This window comes from Euprymna scolopes, chromosome 8, assembly GCF_053919585.1.
Source record: "Euprymna scolopes isolate OS-2025 chromosome 8, ASM5391958v1, whole genome shotgun sequence".
NCBI classification, from domain to species: Eukaryota; Metazoa; Mollusca; class Cephalopoda; order Sepiida; family Sepiolidae; genus Euprymna; species Euprymna scolopes.
In genome coordinates, this window is record NC_136489.1 from 101,539,490 (window position 1) to 101,559,926 (window position 20,437).

The following is a 20,437-nucleotide window of genomic DNA, read 5'->3' on the forward strand; positions in this document are numbered from 1 at the left end:
ACTCTCTTGCATTCTTTATTACTTTCTTACAATGGTTGCTGGCAGTCCTGAAAGCGGCTTTAGTTTCCATACATCTATTACGTTGGAAGCAGTGGAAAAAGTGATTTCTGTGCGCAATGGCAGCAGCACATTCTGGAGAGAACCATGGCTGGCTGTTAGGTTTTTGCTGGAACTTTTTCGACGGTATGAAACGGTCTATACCTACAATTAACCATTCCGTCATGTCTGATACTATAGAGGACACATCTTTTTTTAAACATGGAATGCAGAGGTAGATCCGATATAAATGTACGGAAGCTATCTCAGTCAGCCTTAGTGTATCGATATACTGTACGATGGAGAGGTACATCTGGGGACTTATTACATTTCGTTTTTATATTAATTGATACAACAGAGTGGTCGGAAGATCCAAGAGGAGACAGAACAGAAACTGAACATAGTTCAGGGCATGTTGTGAGAAAAAGGTCTAGTAGACTCGCATATTGGCCGTCATTGTTGGGCACACGGGTGAGTTCGTGAACAATCTGAGTGAGGTCATAAGCAATGGAGAAATCATGACAGAACCTCCCCTCATCATCGGTCAATTTTGAGTGGGTCAACCATTCCACGTTGTGAACATTGAAGTCTCCACATACGTGAATGTTAAATTCTGTGCGCATTAGCAGTGGCACATTCTGGGGTGAACCACAGTTTGCTGGAATTTCTTGAAGGGTATGAAGTCGTCTATACCAACAATAAACCATTCAGTCAGGTTAGATACTATAGAGGATACTTCTTTTTAAACATGAAGTGCAAAGGTATATCTGATGTAAACATTCGGAATTATAGCCATAGAGTATTGATATGGAGAGGTACATCTGAGGGTTTATTACATTTTGTTTTTATCTTAACCCTAACCCAACTAAGTGATCGTAAGATCCCAATGGAGATAGAATGGAAGATGAGCATATTTCTGGGCAAATTGTAAGAAAAAGGTCAAGCAGACTTGCATATTGTTTGTTGGAGTCAGGCATATGAGTGGATCAAAGAAATAGCCTATTTTACCATTTTCCTTTTCCAAGACTAATTATTTCACCAGAGATGAAAAGATTTGTCTGCTCCACAATAAGTAGTAGGTGAGTAGAAGAAGTGATAGATTTGGTGTTAACAAAAGAATTAACATTAATGGAAAACCCATTAAACGTTGCTGCAAAAGATGCCTCCCCCAATGCATACTTGTACTGATGCCAGCAACCACAAACCCATAATACTGTAAAATTAAAATGCCACTTACAAGAGTCAACTGATCAAAATTATCTCTGATGAACTCAGCAACAAAATTAAAATCATGTTGTGTCATCTGAAATTTGATAAAAACAAATTAAAAAATAAAAACATGAGCCAATGGTATAAAAAGTCAAAAACAAAACAAAATTAATTTTCATTGGGTGAATGTTGATGGGAATTGGGTGAGTTCTGATGAACTTGTAAATTTGGAAGAAAAATGTCAATTGAGTGAATGCAGCTGAAAAATTTTAATTCATACATTATGACAGAAATTATCTTAAAATCAATCTGAACATTCTTACTGAATTTCATGAAGTAAAAAAAAATTAAATTATTTTAAATATGATTTTGTAATTTTACTAAAAAAAAAATCTCAAATATAAAAAAAAAGAAAATTAGGGAATCAGTAAAAATAAGGATATATCAATTTTTTTATAAGTGTTTTAGTAATAGGATTGTATGGGTGTTTTTGATATCATTATAAATAGTTCTAGGAATTATAATAACATAATTATGATGATGACATGCTTTTTTTGATTAACAAGAGTAAACGGTTAAAAATTTAAGAAATTAAAATTGATCAGACAACAATCAATATCAGTTACTTTTTTATGTTGGTTGAATTACCAAATAATTATGATGAACATTCATAAATGTTACATTATAAAAGACATTGATATCAGTTTGTCCCATGAATTGGATTATTCATTTAAACAATTTTTTTTTTAATGAAAAATTGAATCTTTATTCTAAGATTTACCTTGCTTGTTTCCTGGGATGGTGGTTGGTCACCTCCGAGTCGCAAAATAACTAAAAAATAAAAATATTGGTTTATTATTTCTATTAAAAAGAAAATTAGGAATTTTCAGCATTACTTATAACCTGTTTTTTTTTTTAAATAATTTTATGCCATTTTATTTGACCAATCAGAACAGTGTGAGTCAAAAGTTTTGCAAGATTTTGGCAACTTATTTGCTTTAGTTATGAATGTGATAAACCATGATTGAGCATTGAGATACAGAGATACTATCCAAGTACTACTTTCTGGATTTGCCTTTATGACTTGGATCACTGCTTAGGAATCTACAATCTGCCTAATAATTCAGATTCTGGCAATCTAAGTGAATATATATATATATATTATTTAATAAATCTTCCAATTGTATTTAAAAACAAATACATTTTTATTCATACGATTGTTTCTGCCAATTTTCAAAACATATCTTTTTATTAATTCAAGCTATTTTCAAAAGGTTTCTGCAATGAATTTTTATATCTCATCACCCTCCCCCCTTCTCTTCCAAAACAGAATCGTTAACACAAAAATTGTTCTCTTCATTTTACTTATTTATCCCTTTTTGGTCCAAGGTAAACCAATGAAAATAATTTCTTGTTTAATCCCTATAACAAATTAAAAGACACGTACAAAAAAAATGAAGCTATCTTCTTACCATAATGTCCTCCCTCAATCCTTCCATTAAGTGAATACAGACAAAAAAATTTTTAACGCACATATTTTTCCTACTTTTCACTTGCTCCTTGCTCTTCAATTATAAAGGAATTTAAATATTATATATACTGGTAAGTTACATTCCAATGACTAAAGAAAAGAATCCGCTCACAATTATAATTTTTATGTTTTTTATTTTCTTATCTTTTATATTTTAATTTTCTTTTTTTTATAATTTAGGCAAATGCTTATATCTCATTTAGTATCTCATAAAAGTAAAAAAAAAATAAAAGTCTATATATATATATATATATATATATATATATATATATTATATTTAGACACATCTGATTGAACACAGAGTTATTCCTTTTTCCGATCTTTCTGGATATCTTTTCCATTTGCTGAGCAGTCTTTTTAATTTCAGCAGGCATATTATTATATAGAATGGCGACTAAAAGTTGTTGTTTGGCTATATTTTTTTCTCAAGCACTTTCTATTGTTATTGTTTTCTTTCCCTTCTCTTTGAGGCTTAGCGTATTTATAATTTTTTTTGGGGGGGGGGGATCCACCGCTCATACAATACAGCATCAACCCGACAAATATTTTACGAAGAACTAATAAACATAAAACAACCCCTAATAAACAATAAATTTCCCAATAAAACCGTTGATAAACACATAAAACTCTATTTAAAACTCACTCCACAATAAAAACATAAACCGTAACCCTAACAAAAACAACACCCTCAAAGTATGCTATAAAAACCAATTACACACCAACTACAAAACAAACGAAAAAATAATAACAAACCTAATTAAAAGATACACCAGACCCACCGACCAAAACAAAAAGATCAAACTAATAATATATTATACTAAATTTAAAACTTCCAATTTAATAATTAAAAACAATAAGAATACTAATACCACACTAAACTAATGTAGTGTATGAATTTATTTACCCCTTCGACAACAAATTACTAGAAAAAAACTACAGCCCTTTTTAAACCGGATCTCCTTTAACACCGGGACAAATATATTAACAGTATTTAATAACTAACATGAAACTAAATAAACTATAAAATAGGAAAATCAAAACTAAAAATAAATAATTCGTCCCCAACCCTCCTGCACTCACCTTTATAGCCAATTAAAAAAAATTATAAATATACTAAGCCTCAAAGGAAAAGAAAACAACAACAATTGCCCCTGATGATAAAAAAACATGGCCGAACAACAACCCATTCTATATAATATGTCTGCTCAAATTAAAAAGACTGCTCGGCAAATGGAAAAGATATCCAGAAAGATCGGAAAAAGGAATAACTCTGTCGTGTTCAATCAGACATGTCTAAATAATGACTTGCTGCCAATATATATATATATATATATATATATATATATACTAGCAGGAGACTTGACATTGTTCGAGATTAAATGTTAAATCAACAAATGTTCCACACTCCCATATTTTTATTGTTATTGAAATCGATGAAATCCCTCATTTTTTAATCAAATCGATTGATTGCCTGCTCTAGTTAGGGACCAGCCCCCTGCAGTGTACTGGGAGTAAGCTTCATATGCCTCCCCACAATGACTAAGTCTACATTGCATTGTAGAAAATCCACTGTTGATTTTATAAAATTATCTGTAAATAATGATTTCACTTAAAGTTTAAAATGCAAAAGTCAAGTATCATGTTTCAATTATATTCTAACCAGAAACATTCATTTCGAACGCACCCCTGTCTTATAAAAGAATCTACAGTTGATTTTATAGACTGGGCCTTTCTGCTTGTGCAGTGATAAAACTTCTCAAATGCACTTGTGATGTTAGGTTGTATAAAAGTGTTAACTTTAGTCAAAATTGGACTTCCTTCTTTACACAGATGGCAACATCTCAAGGAGGACTAATCACCAGAATCTTTCTGACTTCCAACATGTGGTACAGTGGTGAGAAAGTGGCTGGTCACTTTTAATACTTCCAAAACCAAGCTGCTCTCTTTTTTGCTCTCTTGCTCGATTCGGCTGAAATCCCTTGTCCCCCACCACTCTGTTAAACATTCACATTTTTACCAACAATGCTCAGATCCTCATTTCTTCAAAGTTAAAATGAAATGGCTCTCCTTGATAAGCTCCTAGGATTGACCTTTACCTCAGACTCAAAACGGGAGACTTACTTGTACATCAAATTTGTTGCTAAAGTCACTGGAAAAATGGTTGGATCATTCTATCGCTCCAGAAAGTACCTCCCTCTTGAAGCAATCCTTTACCTGCATAAGAACCATATTCATCCTAAAATGTAGTACTGCTTTCATATCTGGTCACTCTTTCTTGCAACCCCCTTTTCACAGAAGAGATGTTGCTAGTCTCTCTCATGTATCAATATGTTCATGGTAGGCGCTCGATTGGGCTCAAATCCCTTGTCCCCCACCACTGTTAAACATTCACAGCAAGAACTCATCTGGCTACAACCAGAATAAATGGCTTTTATTTCTCTCCATCTCTGTATCAAAGATTAAGTGTAATTTCAATAGACACCGTTTTTTTCTTAGAGCTTCTCGTCTGTGGAACAAAATGCCACAAACCAGCTTCCCAGCCAACTACAACATGGTAGTCTTCAAGTCTAATATAAACAAATACTTGATAATCAATTTCTTTAAGAAATCTTCTGCCCACTCCACAGTTGTTTCCAATCCTCACATGATGGCACACAATGTTCAAACAGATGATCTTTTTAACCTTAAGACTCAAGTGCTCCCCTCCCCCTGGGTCTTGATAAGCAATGATTCATTAGTATATATAAAAGATACTGTGTAATATCAAGTTGGTGCATCATTTTTGGAAGAGATTTTTTTTTTTTTTAGAAACTTGCCCAAGAATGAAATCTCAACACTTACCAACATATAGCCATCTGAAAAAAGCCTTTAAACTTTTTATGCTTCTGTCAATAACCCTGAATAAATAAAAATGAAAAAAAGAGAAATGGATATAAAAAAAAACAGTTTTTACATAAAAATCCATTTACCTCACATTTTTATGGATCAATTTTTTAATTATTTAAGTGATAGTTTCTATTGTTTTATTTGTATTTGGAGATTGTTATGAAGTGAATTTTTTAGTGATAAAACACAGATATGGAGAAATAATTGAATGAAAATGATTCTATCTAGATCAACAATAATGATTTATTTAAGCAAGTTACAAAGAAATTATTTTAAAAATGAGGAGGTTTCGTAAGCCAATGTCAGTAAATGTCCATTGAATTATTCAGTTTCTGTTTGTCATCTGATGAAAATACAAGGCTAAATAACTGCTTCAAAATGTCTTTGAGACAAGGGAGATAATTTACAAAGTTTAAAATATAAAAATATTTAATTTTCCTTGAAATATAAAATACTAGCAGGCCACCCAGCATTGCCCGGTCGTAAAATATGCTTAAGTATGATATTTTAATTCATGCAAATTTTGTATTCATTAATATAGAATCAATTCTCTATATATACTAGTAATTTCAAAAGTTAAAAATAAATCAATAAAAATACAAATTAGGTACCATCAGCTAGAATCAAAACCAAAACATCCATTATCATCTGATCTAAGTCCATACACATATAAAAACTTTAAAAATAACATAGTTAAAGATATAAATGCATATCTGTGCATACATAGAAGTCACATGTTTAGTCGACTTATGCCTGCCAAGTTCCAATTTTTTTTTCCAATTTTGACTCCTTAGCAACTATTTTTACTGGCTAAAAATCAAATCAAATTTGTTCCACATGTCCAAATCCCCTATATATCAAGTTTCAATTCTGTAGACCTAAATTTGACAATAATTTGGTAGAGACAATGCCACACACAGACAAGGTCACTTTTATATATTTAAAAGTATTATTATTAGGTATATAGCCACTTCACAGAGATATAATCTTAGATATTCTGGAACTATGTTACCCAGGATGTTTGTTAAGTACACTTTATTTTGATCAATAGAGCAGTAATAATAGAGATCTGATAAATTGACAGAAAAAAAATGAATAAGAAATACTAATTTGTATTTGCTTTTCTCACTATGCATGATTCCTTTTTTTTTAAAAAACTCTTGTTCACCCCAAACAAGGCACATCATCACTTAGATGTAAGGAGATACTATTTGGGACCATGTTTAGGGAACATGAGCAAGATGTTGGTTTAGGTTACATTTAAACTTCTACATGTCAGTACAGTCAGGGAAGCAGAAAGGGAATTCCAAAGTCTAGCCATTTGAGGAAAGAAACTATTAAAGTAGAAAGCTTTCCGGCATTTAGTGACCTCAACAGTGGAGGGGTGTGATTTTGTTACTAAGCAAGCTTGTCAGGAGTATGTACATACAGGGGGCACAAGTGCAATGAGTTCATCAGAGCACATTCCATTAAAATATTTGTAAAACAGACACAGGGATGCAACATTGTGGCGATGGGACAGGCTTAGTTGACAATGCGGGACCTATTAGATTGGTAACTCTTCTTTGGACCCTGTCAGAGGGAGAGACTAATGGTAGATGCACCAGCCCGAATGTGGAAACAATACTCCATGCATGGATGGATGGTGGATTTGTAGAGGTACAGGATACTCTTAGGCGTGAATAATCTTCTCACGCAATAGAGGAAACCCATCTTCTTTGCAGCAGCCTTCGCAATGTCCTGGATGTATTTGTTCCAGTTCATATTGCCTATGAATGTTTAGCCGAGGAATTTGAAGAAAGAATTCTCATGTAGAGTGTTATTTGTCACAGTTATCGACATTAATTATTGCTTGTGCACTCTATAATATTATTTTTCTTTAACTTTATCTTAAGATCCATCTTATATTATTATTATTTGTTTGTTTGCATCAGTATGGCTCAAGACAGCTGAATCTGAGCACTCCTCTCAGTTAATGCACTAGAACTGAAACCCAAGACTGTTGTGTAGTTGGAGTCTTTTTATTAGATAAGGTGGGGACATTCATATTGAGGAGGGGAGAGAGAAGAGAGAGACATTTATACAGTTCTGGAGTGTTTCTTTTTAACACATATATTAGCGAGGCGGGAACAGTCATTACTTATGATAGGGAGGGGGGGACACATTACTTAAGATGAGTTATTCAAAGTTCATTAATGATGATTACACATTACTTTTGCTGTAGAAAGATGACACGAAGATGGCAGTTACAAAAATATGACGTTTTCTTTTATTCCATTTGACCGGTCGAAATGCTGATGACATTCAGGAATTCAAAGTCGACTACATGATTAAAACTTTCTCCCTCATTTCCAAAGGGACCCTCCTCTGACCATGTCAGCTCTGTCTCCTATCTTCGTCTCCAACTCTGTCTAACTCATCTTCGACTCTAGCTCCTATATTGAGAATTCATTTCTGCCATGACATCATACGTGTGTCCAAAAACGTGATCAACCCACGTGGCCTGAACATGCGTGGTTCGGCACGCTTCCAAACAATTTCTGCAGACAAAGAATTCTCACTCCCATTTTTTCCTAACCTATTTTTCAACATATTTAAATTGCGTTGTTCTTTAATTTCTAGCTGACCTTATTTTAATTCAGTTTTCATAAAAAGATTTGAACAATTAAAATTCCTTTTACAACAACATATCTAAACATATGTGAAACAGAACAATGCAAAATTCCACATTTCTATTTCTGAACTTTGCTTACAAAGTTCAAATCTCGGTCTATCTAATGTTTTTCTTACTTACAAGAAAAGGGGAACCTTTCTTGTAACAAGACAATCTTTTGTTGTTGGCTTTATAACCTAAGGTAATTGATTCAGCTCCAATCAATCTGATAAGGTTTCATGTCACTACATTCTGAATCTTGTAATTGTGGAAATCCTTGATCTCAACTGCAATTCACTCGTAGTTTCATCTGTGACAGTAGAAATCAGCATCTTTAATTGATTTTCATTTTTTTTTTTGCTAAGCAATGAAAAGTCATACTTTATAGTACTCAAAGCATGACAAAACAGGTAATCCAACCAATTGTTGTAGCCTTGCAAGCCAGTAATAATTAAGACAAACACTGAAATAGTTAACAAAAAAGTGTATTAGCAAAAGTATGTTGCAGAAGTATACATCATGATTCTAGGGCCATAACTGCCACAAATTGCTATACAATAACGTGTTAAATGCAAGTATATATATTTTGGGACAATTAATCAGAATTGCAAATCAGAAAGATCAGAACTTCTTGGGGTATCGGAAAATTTTGTGCCTATTTCTCGATACCAAGAATGATTCTTTTAATGTTTATTTTTTTTACTTGAGTTTGTTTAAAACAAAATTTTCCACTGCTGGTGGTAATGTTAAAATAACAAATATTCATTGATTTTAAGTTACCAGTAAAACTAAAATCTATAGATCACCCTTCATAAGTGTATTTTTATGTTTGAGAAAATATTTCTACATTTAACATGTGTTTTTTCGGTAATGGGCAAAAAATAGCAATTTTATAATTAAATATTTAGAAATTCATAAAGAATTGGAATCGGTAATTGTATTGGAATCATCTCATCACTAATTTAGAGTCTCTGAGTAAGTTCATTATCACTAAACTGGGTAGATCAGCTTACCCCATAACACCAATGAAGTCATCTTCTGATGAGGTCTTCCTAGAATGGAGGAGAATATGTTTAGAACTATGACTGAATTTGAAGAAGTCATAAGACCGGTTAAAAATCCCTAATGATCAAATGTTCGGAATTCCCAAGCTTTGTACTTATACAGCAAGACTGACCTAATTAGCCATTGGTGGATACAGATTTTAATTGATTGCTGGATCTTGATTTTTGAAAAACTAAAAAAAAAAAAATAGTCTTCTCAATGAATTTCCAAAATAAAAAAGATTAAAAAAATATAAATTAAATTTAAAAAAAAAAATAGAAAGGAGTACTTACTGATGCAATTCGCTGGCTTTCAGCATAAAGGTTCCTGCTGCCATAACAGCTTCATGTAAACTATTATTCGTTAGTCCAACAACACCAAATCGGTCATACCACAATGACATTCCATGAAGATCACTCAAATGGCTGACAATCGACATGCCAACACTGAAAAGAGAACATTAAATCACATCAGGAAATATTCACAAGAATGCACTTTTATTTTCTTCATTATTTTCGTATTTGATAATTGATTAACAATTTCACAACAGGATTTTATTTTCTTAATTATCGACTAAAATATAAAATACAGAATCACGTTTCTACATTTTTTAGATCATCATCATATAACTGCCACAGATCACTACCCCAATAATGCATTGAATTCAATTATATTTATAGCATTCGGGTAAGCCCATTACTCCAGAAATAGGTATATCAGCTTACCCAATAACTGATTCATTGAAGAATAAGTTGGTATATTCTTTTCAAATCAGTACATAAAATGGCTAAAAAACCATCGCCTCTCGACCGAAGATACCTAGACCTAGTTGATGTCTAAAGAATGAATCAATTTTTTTTTTACATAAATTTTATCCAGAGCAATGTCAATAATAAAAAAAATATACTAACTTTGTGGGTGTTTGTTTTGTAGGTTTTTACTTTTAGCTGGACAAACAAACACATACACAGACAATTGCCTCTTATATAATGGAAGATAAATTTTATTCTCAAAATTTTTAAACTTATATTTTCTTAACTTTTTGAATAAAAGTTAGTCTGTAACTAAATTAAATTTCATGTGTTCTAAATTGTATTTCGTTCACTTTAATTTGAAATCCATCTGTTTTAATTTGAGAATGAAAAGGAGTAAGTATTATTATTTTAAAAGAGCACAAAGAAGCTTTATATAGAATTAATAATGATCTTTTTTAAAGATGATAGTCAATACATACTTCTGAAGCCGTGCCACCAATTTCTGTATACTAAGATAGGACGATTCTATTGAGAGCCCAAGTTTTTTGAGTCCCTGAAATAGACAAACAAATGTGGTTATAAGAACAAAAATTGTAAGTTCACAATTGAAATGCTAATATTTGAAACAAAAAACTTGCAGATGACACGACAATTATTAATGTTTTATATAACGTGAAGACGATTTTTCTACCATACATTTCTGATTAATGAAGGGTGGAACGATAAAATTGTCGCCCTAGAAAAGAGAACGTGATTCCATTTCCATTTGATGAAAACCGGTTTTCTTTTTTTGTTGCAGACCATCTACCAGTTGATCAGTTGTGTACAAATCCCAAAAGCGATAGGAGCCTTCTATCATGAAAGCGACACAATGTTCAACAAGCGAGATCGGAGATGTGCCACTGTACAACTCAGGCTCTCTACTGACCCAAGTTATGACAACAGGACTATTGCCAGTACCCTCAAAATGCCGATCTGAATGGTTTAACACATCAGACGACGATTTGGAGGTGGTAGATCAGAGAAGCCCAAGGCCAAGGACACCGCCAAGAAGACCCGAACCAAGGAGTTCATCTAAAAGGTCCAGGCAATCATTGATGAAACTTCCCAGTGCAGTTTCATGTGATTAAGCTGTACAGCTTAATCATACCCTACTCTGAAAACTAAAAACGAATGAATAAAAAAACGATAAATAAAAAATAAATAAATAAGCAAATAAAAAATAAATAAAAATAACACTTGTCAAAAAGGAAATTAAAGTCACCACCAATAAAAGATATACAACCATAAAAACAACTTAAGATATGGGAAATTTTAAATCAAGAGCAATGAATACTGCCAAGGTAAAAGAATCACCTCCCTACTAATGACACCTTAAACACAGCACCTCCTCCCCCACCACACCTCCAAAAAAAAAAAAAAAAAAAAAAAAAACCCTACTGCTCATAGAAATGTTTCTGTTATGTCAAAAAAAAATATTTTCTTTACGTCACAAGTGTCACGCTCATACATGAATTCCATAGCTAATATAACATACTGACCCAACGGGTCACGGGTAGTTTAGTATCTTATAAAAACCAAGGTAATCTTGACACCCGTTTCAATTTTTATTCTTTTTTGGTCTGATAAAGTGTTGCCTCTGAATTGGGACTCCACTGAAACATGTATGCACATATGTAACCAATAATGTTTGTATAATAAACAGACTACACACCAGCTCTGTCCTACATTGAGCACTCTTAATAATCACGCAAATTTCATTGAATTTACATCTAGGAAACCAATCAATACAACCAAGAAATATATATATATATATATATATATATATATGCATGCACACACACATAGTTTTTTTAACAATGTTTATGATGAAAGATGTTCAAAACAAAAAAATAATAATAATAACAATAATAATCATGTGTGCCATTATTACATCTGGACAATGCCGGATCAATCTGCTAGTCATATATATAAAAAATAACTTACCTTTTCTGTCAGTTCATGAAGAAGGAAAAGACGAAGTTCAGCACTGAAAAATATATCAGACTTTAAATTTTTGCTTGACGTCAAAACAAAACAAATACAAATGCATATCTGTTTATGCAATCATAATAAATAAATGTCTGTACAATTCTAAACTACATAAAAAATAATATAGGCTTTTTTCTGCTTTCCATTTAGTTAACTGAGTTAAACATAAATTTGCATGAAGCATCATAGTACAAATATTATCTGCCTTGATTCAGTTATTAGTTTCTCCAATTCTTTCTAGAATCAAATACTTACAAGAGAGTTTACATGAAAGTTGCCAACATCCATAAGTGAAAGTAGAGCAATGGAACTGACTGGATTTGAACTTGGCACACCCCCAGATCATGTTACAGAGCATGGATGTGCAACTGGCAGCAGTAGCTGCATGCAAATGACTGAGCCGTTTTCGATATGATATCACAGCAAGGACGAAGGAAAGAAAAAGATTAGAAGAGAGAGAGATAGATGTGTTATACATGTGGCCCGAGAGCGACAGGAAAAGATGCATCCTACACATGGCCAGACAAAGACAGACTATCACGTGTTTGACATAGCAGAGTCTTGTTAAGCACATTGGAGTATGAGGAAACTTTTGAACAAAAGACAAGGCATTATTCTGGAAAGTACCTGTAAATAAATTTCTTGTTTCACAGAAAAAAAGAGTGAGTCGAATTCTTTCCTCATCTTTGTTTCTTTGCGACTGTCTGCATACAACGTGTCCGTCCCAAGTATTGACATGTAACATTACAATCAGTTTACATTAGTATCCACTTCACCATAGTCACCTCTCACTTTCGTTTGATGGCATTCATTCATTCAGTATAAAACATCTTACTTATTGATCATGTGACGAGGTTAGCATCATACAGTGAAATAGTATTATTTAATGAAGAGTTCATTCATGCATTCATGAACAGTAAAAATGCCAAATTTATCGGGACATTTCAGGTAGGACTGTGAAATTATGATCAAAGCAAATGATTTACTTTTGAAGCTGGAATCAAAACCTTTCCAAATTCTAGGAAACGGAGTCAAATGTTCTGTATACTGCCTCCACAGCCCTGTATATCCTAATGCATCAGGTCTAGTTTTTGAATTGAGTTTTTTAAACATTTTTCTTCAGTAATAAAAAAAAAAAAAATAGTGTTAAAAAAAAATAGAAAAATTTACATAAAGTTAGATTTAATAATGAAAAGGGATTTTCCATTAGAGGTTAAGTTATATGTTAGAGTTATATATACAGGAAATTGCATCACAGCAAGAAAATCAATGCAACAGAAAAGCAAGATTCGTTTTTGCCTCTTAATTGCCTGATTGGAAAAGTCAGTGGATGTCTGGTTTCAAGACTGCCATTATTCCTATGAGGGTTAGGCAGGTAGATGCAATTTATTTTTATATACTTGCTGAAAATTGCTATAAAAAGTAAACCAAAACCCAGAGTAAATAAAGGAGTTATTTTTGTTTTCATAAATTACTTCCATTATTTCAGTCACAAAGAGAACGAAGATGAAAATATCAACATCTCTACATCTGTTACTGCCACTGAGAGACATCATTATTTATTGGATCAACTACTTACATGTCAATGACAAATTTAGCTTTTTTCTGAGAAAAAGAGAAGCTGATAAATCATCTGGAGGGGGAATCCCACCGAACTAGAAAGTTACTTAGGCCTGAAAGTATCCTGCATCTCTACAACGCCACCATGGAATATTGTTGCCACATTTGGGCTGATGCATCTGCTACTAGTCTCTCACTTCTGGACAGGATTCTCAAAAGAGAGTCACCAACCTGATAGGTTCTGAACTGTCATCTAAACTTCAGCCTCTGTCCCATCAACAAAATGTTGCATACCTTTGCCTGTTTTACAAGTATTTTAATGGTGGATGCTCCGACAAACTACAAGCCCTTGTACCCCCCCCCTCAACATAAATACCCCCAACAAGCAGCAAAATTCCACTCCTACACAGTAGAGATTCCTAGATGTCAGAAAGCCTTCTACTCTAATAGTTTCTTCCCCAGAACTGCTAGACTTTGGAACTCAATTCTGCCTTCCCAACTGTACTGACATGCAGAAGTTAAAGTGTAATGTGAACAGATATCTTGCTGCTCAACTCTCTACATAATATCCCTGCAACTTATGTCCCTGATAGTAGCCCCCTACATCAAATTGGCACTGTGCCTTGTTTGAGATGAAAATGGAATTTAAAAAAAAAGTGATATACACAGTTCTAATTTCAGCCACAAGAGGTTAAAACTGTACCCAAAAATCAGAATACCATAAAAAAAATTTATTTTAGTAAATAATTTCTTTACTTTCAATTTTCATAGAAAAATGAAGTATTTGTTAACAAGCTGAACATCATGGAAATTTCACGGTACTTTATCAATCTGTACAGTTTAAAGTTAATAATAATAATTTACTGTTAATAATAATGATTTACTATTATTAATAATATTCCTTTTGAAAGGATAAATGTCTGTCAGGGTCAATGCTAGGAAATAGAAACGGCTTTTTTCTTCTGTAAAAATAATTTTTATTGTCAGCTAAATATTCTTTAAGTAAAACAAATACGTTTATTTATTTAAAATTGTAGCAATTTATTTTTAAAATAATATTCTCTGTGCTCTTTACAGAAAAATAATTGCCAGCTAAATATTCTTTATTATATTGATTATAATGATCTTTGAAAATAAGGCTACATCAAAAGTAGATCACTCTCATATACTTGTCCAGAGTTACTAGAGTGGCCTTTTTAAAGCCAAATTTCACGGACATGTCTTTTTTTTTAAACAATTCAAAACAACTTGCATCTGATCCATATCTAGAGGGAAGGATAAAAGATGACACGGAAGCCACACTAATCAATTTGGATCAGTCCAAAACTTTTGATAGGGTCGACCAGAGGCTGCCGGTTTTAAACTGGAATTCCTAAAATGGATCTCCATTCTGTACCGCGCATCAACAGGAGTGGGGCAAGTCAATGGAAAGCATTCGCAATTCTTTGTTATCTTCCAGTCGGTACGTCAGGGCTATCCGCTGTCACCTCTGCTGTACATGCTTGTGTTAAAATCACATTGCCTGATGAATCGTGAGGCAGGGTCTCCACTTTTGCCGATGACATCACCGTCATTGTGTCATGCTTCTGAGACATTGAGGCAGTGACAGAGGTGCTCACACATTACAAAATGATCACAGAGGCTAAAATCAATTGCCGCAAGTCAGTGGGCCTGCGGTTGGGTACCTGGAGTGGTGTCACGACCCTTTTGGCTCTTTTCTGCTGAACGAATGGCCCAGTTTGAATCATTGGCATATTGTTCGGAACAGATTTCCAGGTTGAGAGGAATTAGTCAGAGGTATAGCAAAAGGTCAAAGCGTCAATTAACTCTTGGCTCAAAGGAAATATTCCTTAAGGGGTAGAGCAAAGGCACGCGCCACTTACGTCTTTCCTCTCATCCTCTACTGGTTAGGTGTATTTCCCCTGCCTGCAAGAAACCTCAAGTCCTTCAAGAGCCTCTTGTCTTCACATCTCTAAAAAAGCTTCATCAGTCCAATGACCTTTACAGCTTTTCAAAAAGGAATTATACAGGAAACTAGTCAGGGAAGCTGTTGATGAACTGCTTTGTGGACGCCTGGGATGGTCGAAGTAAAATCTGCTCTGAACGGAGTTGGGCACCAGCTACGAGTCATCTAAACAACTCTAAGTTCTCATTCACCTGGCAACTTGCCTAGTATGCATTGCCCCTCGATGCCATACAACACAGTGCCAGAATAGTGGAGTGGAGACACCCAATTGTCATCACTGTGGTTCATTTGAAGACAAAATGATCAAGCACACTTTCATCTTTGAATGTCCCGAACTCCAATGGTACTGGAGATATGTCAACGAGGTGACAGCTCGTATCGATCCTGAGCATTCTTGACGACTAAACATTTCTTACATTATCGACAATGTCAGTTCGCCATGGGACAGGAAGAGATGGATGAAGTTTCTCAAAATCTTGGCTATAGCACAGATGGTAGTATGGGTGTTGCACCAAGGAACTGAATCTTTTGCTGATCAGAATCTGATTGCATTCATCAAGCACCAGCTGAAGGTCAAGATCAGATGTGATAGAAAAGGATTTCATTTCTCAGAGATTGAACGATGGTAGATAAGAGTGGCAAGCTTGTCTGTGAGAAGAAGAGTCAAATATGAGTACATGTTCCCTGCCTAAGCATGATACACACAGTTCAAGGTCCTGTTGGACCCCAGCCACTTTGGGTAAGTTTTTAAGCTTCTAGACTCTTAACTAGTACAGTAAATGAACTCCACTCCCTCTCTGGTAATAGAAAGCCTTCAAGATTCCTATTCCCCACTTTTATTTCTTTTTGTTCTTGGCTTTTATCTTCAATATGCACTCTTGGAAGGATTCCACCCACCTCACAACTTCTCTCCTTTCTTTTCACCTACACTTAGATCTCACTCCCACTCAGAGATTGACCTGCTTGTTTTCGGCAAACCGATAAACAGTGGGCGGTCTGTTATTTAGAAAAAGATTGTGAAGACCTTGCAGTGCTTGTTAAGATGTAGTTGACAGATAAATTTTTTTAAATATATGGTTTTAAGCAAAAACAACAGTACTTACTTGTCATGTAAAAAATAGTAATCTAATTTATAAAACTCACTATGTCTGTCTCCATATTTTCAAACTCTATCTCCTCCGAAACTAAAAGTCACAGTGCGGCGCTAGGGGCCTTAAATGAGTGGATTCTTTATGGGCCATTCTTTTATGGGCCTTTAGTTGGTTAAAATAGTCAAAAAATGGGTCAAAATTGAAAAAAATCGTTATACATTTTGTACATTCATCTTAGTTAATTTTAAATTTTTAATCAGTTCATATGTGTGTTATGTTGGTACAGTGGTAACGTCACCAGCTTTGAATTCTACAGTTTTGATTTTGGTTTCGATTCTAGTTGATGGCACCCAAATACTTTTTTTTTTACTTTTGAAATCATGACTATAATAATATATACGAAATCTGGACCAATTAAAATATCATATTTAAGTGTATTTTATAACCAGTCAAAGCCGGGCGTCCCCATCACCCCCACCCGCTAGTATATCCAATAATTATAAACATTAATTGAGTAGAACAATTGCTATTGTGTTTTTAGTAAAAAAAAGTCTATCGCTACAAGGCTAAGTGAATATGTTAACCATTACACTGGCGAAAAGGGAGTTAAGTATGTCTCCTGTATTCGCAATTTTCAAAATGTTTACATCTAGAGAAAATGCTATTTCTCCCAATTTTCTGTATAAATTACTTCTAACTATAAATAATTTTCTACTTGATGAATTTTCCTAATTTTTGAATATATTACTATTTTCGACATGACAGTTAAGTAAGTACTGTTGTTTTTACTTAAAACCACATTTTAAAAAAAAATGATCTGCCGACTACATCTCAAGCTTACTAACTAATTTTTGTTGTTTTTGTTTATTCTCCATTCCCTTGCCAATGAAATGTAATTACTGTAAATAATCCAATAAAACTTGTTCAAATTTGGGTTTATCTTAAGTAAGACAGCCCTTGGAGTGACTGTGGTATTGTGGTGATTGAGATATTTCTGATTAAGAGTAAGATAGTCAATTTTAAGTATTTGAGAGTAAGGATGACCAACAACACCCATTATCCCCAACACTTTTGAATGACCTTGTGCCTAATTGGTTCATTGTGTATTTTTATATTTTGTCCAAATAAATATTTCAAAGTGTAGTGTTTCTTCTGTCCTTGATCAAGGAAAGAAGTACTTAACTGAGAAAATTTTATTTTTTGTCCTAATTGGGAAGGTGGATTATTTCCTACATAAAAAAACCCTCACAGAAAAGAGCAAATCTAAAAGACTAAAACCTCAAGATTTTTTTCAAAAGTACAAATATATTTTCAAATCTTAAATAGTGTCTGTGAAAATGCCAAGATGCTATGATTTGTTTGGCAGAGTAAAGTCAAATGTTAGAGATGACAATAGCTAAGATATAGATAGACACAGATAATTCAGTCAGCAGCAGTTCAACCTCCACTGTTAGATCAGGGCTAGACCAAAGAACATAATATACCAATAGAGATATTAACTTTGTGACTTGATTACCTAGTCAGGTAAATCCAACAATGAAAACAATAAAGAAAATCTATATAACTATAAAACTCAAATGACTTTGTAACGGGTGTTGTAACCACACATCCGGTTTACGACTTCCAGTTGCGCATGCGTACATAAACATAAACCCATAACAGCATAAACAAATAAACACAAATCGCTACTTTTGCAGAACGGCGATTTACCCACCGCCTTTTTTTTTTTTTTAAATTTATTCTCAATTTTTTAATACACCTTTCTTAAAAACATACATTTTCTTCTACACTACCAACATAAATAAATAACCCTGAAAATATGTTTCTTTTAAAATGCGTTACAAATAAATAATCAACACGACAATAAAACATTGTTTTACTGTGTACATTTTTCAGTGTCCCAATTGTTTTTTCATGTTTAAACTATCCAAATAAACAATTGTTAATACTTTTTGCTTTTGTTTTTTTTACATCATTCATTTCTGCATTGTCTTAGTTTTATTGACCTTATTATTAACATATAAATTAAATATTTGACCCAATGGGTCATGAATATTTGTTTGAAATAAATGAAAAAAAAGTTAAATTTTATTTTCATTTTCTATTTCAAAAGCCATTCTTAACAAGGGGAGAGTGTTTTTAATTATTCTGTACTTCAACTAACAATTTCATTTAAAAAAGGTATATCAAAATTTGAATTTAACTAAGTATTACGGTATCTGTTCAGTGCACATTTACCTATAAGTATGGCAAACCACTTATAATTCAATGGCTGTAAGTTTTTTTGTTTTTCAAAAATAAACAAGTATAAACATAACGACTCATAGAAATCTATCTATATTCTTTTTTTCATTTTAATATACTTTCATAGAAATGTTTCTGTTATGTCACAAAAAAACTATTTTCTTTACGTCACAAGTGTCATGCTCATACATTAATTCCATAGCTAATATAACATACTGACCCAACGCGTCACGGGTAGTCTAGTACATTAGAAATTCAACATAGCACCTAATGACACATAAATGTTATAAGAGATAAAAACCATTAGAGAAGTAGAAAGTGGACCTCCGGTTTATTTTCAACAGCCTCGTAGCTCTTGCTTCCTTTGTTTTGTCCCTTAGTTTTCACATGCCATGAACAATGTTTCTGACAAATGAAAAAGAATTGCTGTTTTCTGGGACAAAATTTACCCATTTAACACTTATCATTGTCTAATTTTTTACTAAGAAATAGTATTTTTTTTTTTTTTAGTTCCTTACATAAACTGGCTTCATATCTTGTCTGGAGTGATTTTCATAAAAAATATGATTACAATACATAACAAAGACATTTCTTTGTACTTAAATAACAAAATTATAGAGAATTTGCAGCAAATAATTTATTTGTTGATTTTATATAGAAATTTGAACAGAATGCAAGTGTTTAATATAAGAGTGAGTTGGGTGACTAGTGGATATCCTAGCTAGTACATATTAGCAATTAAGAAATAATGTAAAGAGAAGTCAGGAAGGATCAATGAGGTGACATCGACTGTAGAAGTAATACATTCAAAACAAGAAGTGTGTGAAGTGAGCAGACATGGCATCATATATTGAGAGATGATGGGACTTTGGTGTGTATTTAGAGACAGTTTTGGAGAAGCGATCAACGATGAAAGATATGATATGGTCTAATTAAATGATAATTTAAATAGAAAGAGTTTGGTCACATCTTTGTAAACATTATTTCATAAGGTTACTTTGAAAATATTAGAAAACCAAATGATGTTATATAATTTTTTATTAAATGAATAAAATCATTTGTTTTTTCTGAGAATTCTGCGTAAGAAGAAAGTCTTCTTTCAAAACGGTGTCTTACATTAAAAGTCTCAGAAAAAAATAATAATAATTTTATTCATTTAATAAAAAATTATACAACATTGTTTGGTTTTCTAAATTAAAATCTGTTAAATTGACAGATTTTGGAGATTAAGTGTCTTTATTTTCTGCACCTCATCCCTCATTGGTGAAGACTGCCATCTTGGGATGATCACAGCTACAGGAAATTGTGGTGGGATGGACAGTGTGCAACTCAAATAAACCCTTCATTCTCTAAAAGCGTGCTGTTCAAATTAACTGCATAATTATTGTAAAAAAAGTATTCTACAATGTTTACTTTTCAGAAATATGTATT

At 33.0% G+C, this 20,437-nt stretch overlaps 1 protein-coding gene across 1 annotated transcript in view; it reads right to left on the minus strand.

Annotated features, from left to right (window-relative positions):
• The window catches only part of LOC145283670 (anaphase-promoting complex subunit 4-like), a 213,306-nt gene that overhangs the window by 154,395 nt on the left and 38,474 nt on the right, over positions 1-20,437 (minus strand). The window contains exons 12-17 of the mRNA XM_080132681.1: positions 12,101-12,143; positions 10,594-10,667; positions 9,653-9,805; positions 5,618-5,673; positions 2,027-2,076; positions 1,274-1,339 (exon numbers count right to left, since the gene is read on the minus strand). Coding sequence (XP_079988807.1) covers positions 1,274-1,339; positions 2,027-2,076; positions 5,618-5,673; positions 9,653-9,805; positions 10,594-10,667; positions 12,101-12,143 — 442 coding nt within the window. The remainder of the gene's footprint in view (positions 1-1,273; positions 1,340-2,026; positions 2,077-5,617; positions 5,674-9,652; positions 9,806-10,593; positions 10,668-12,100; positions 12,144-20,437) is intronic.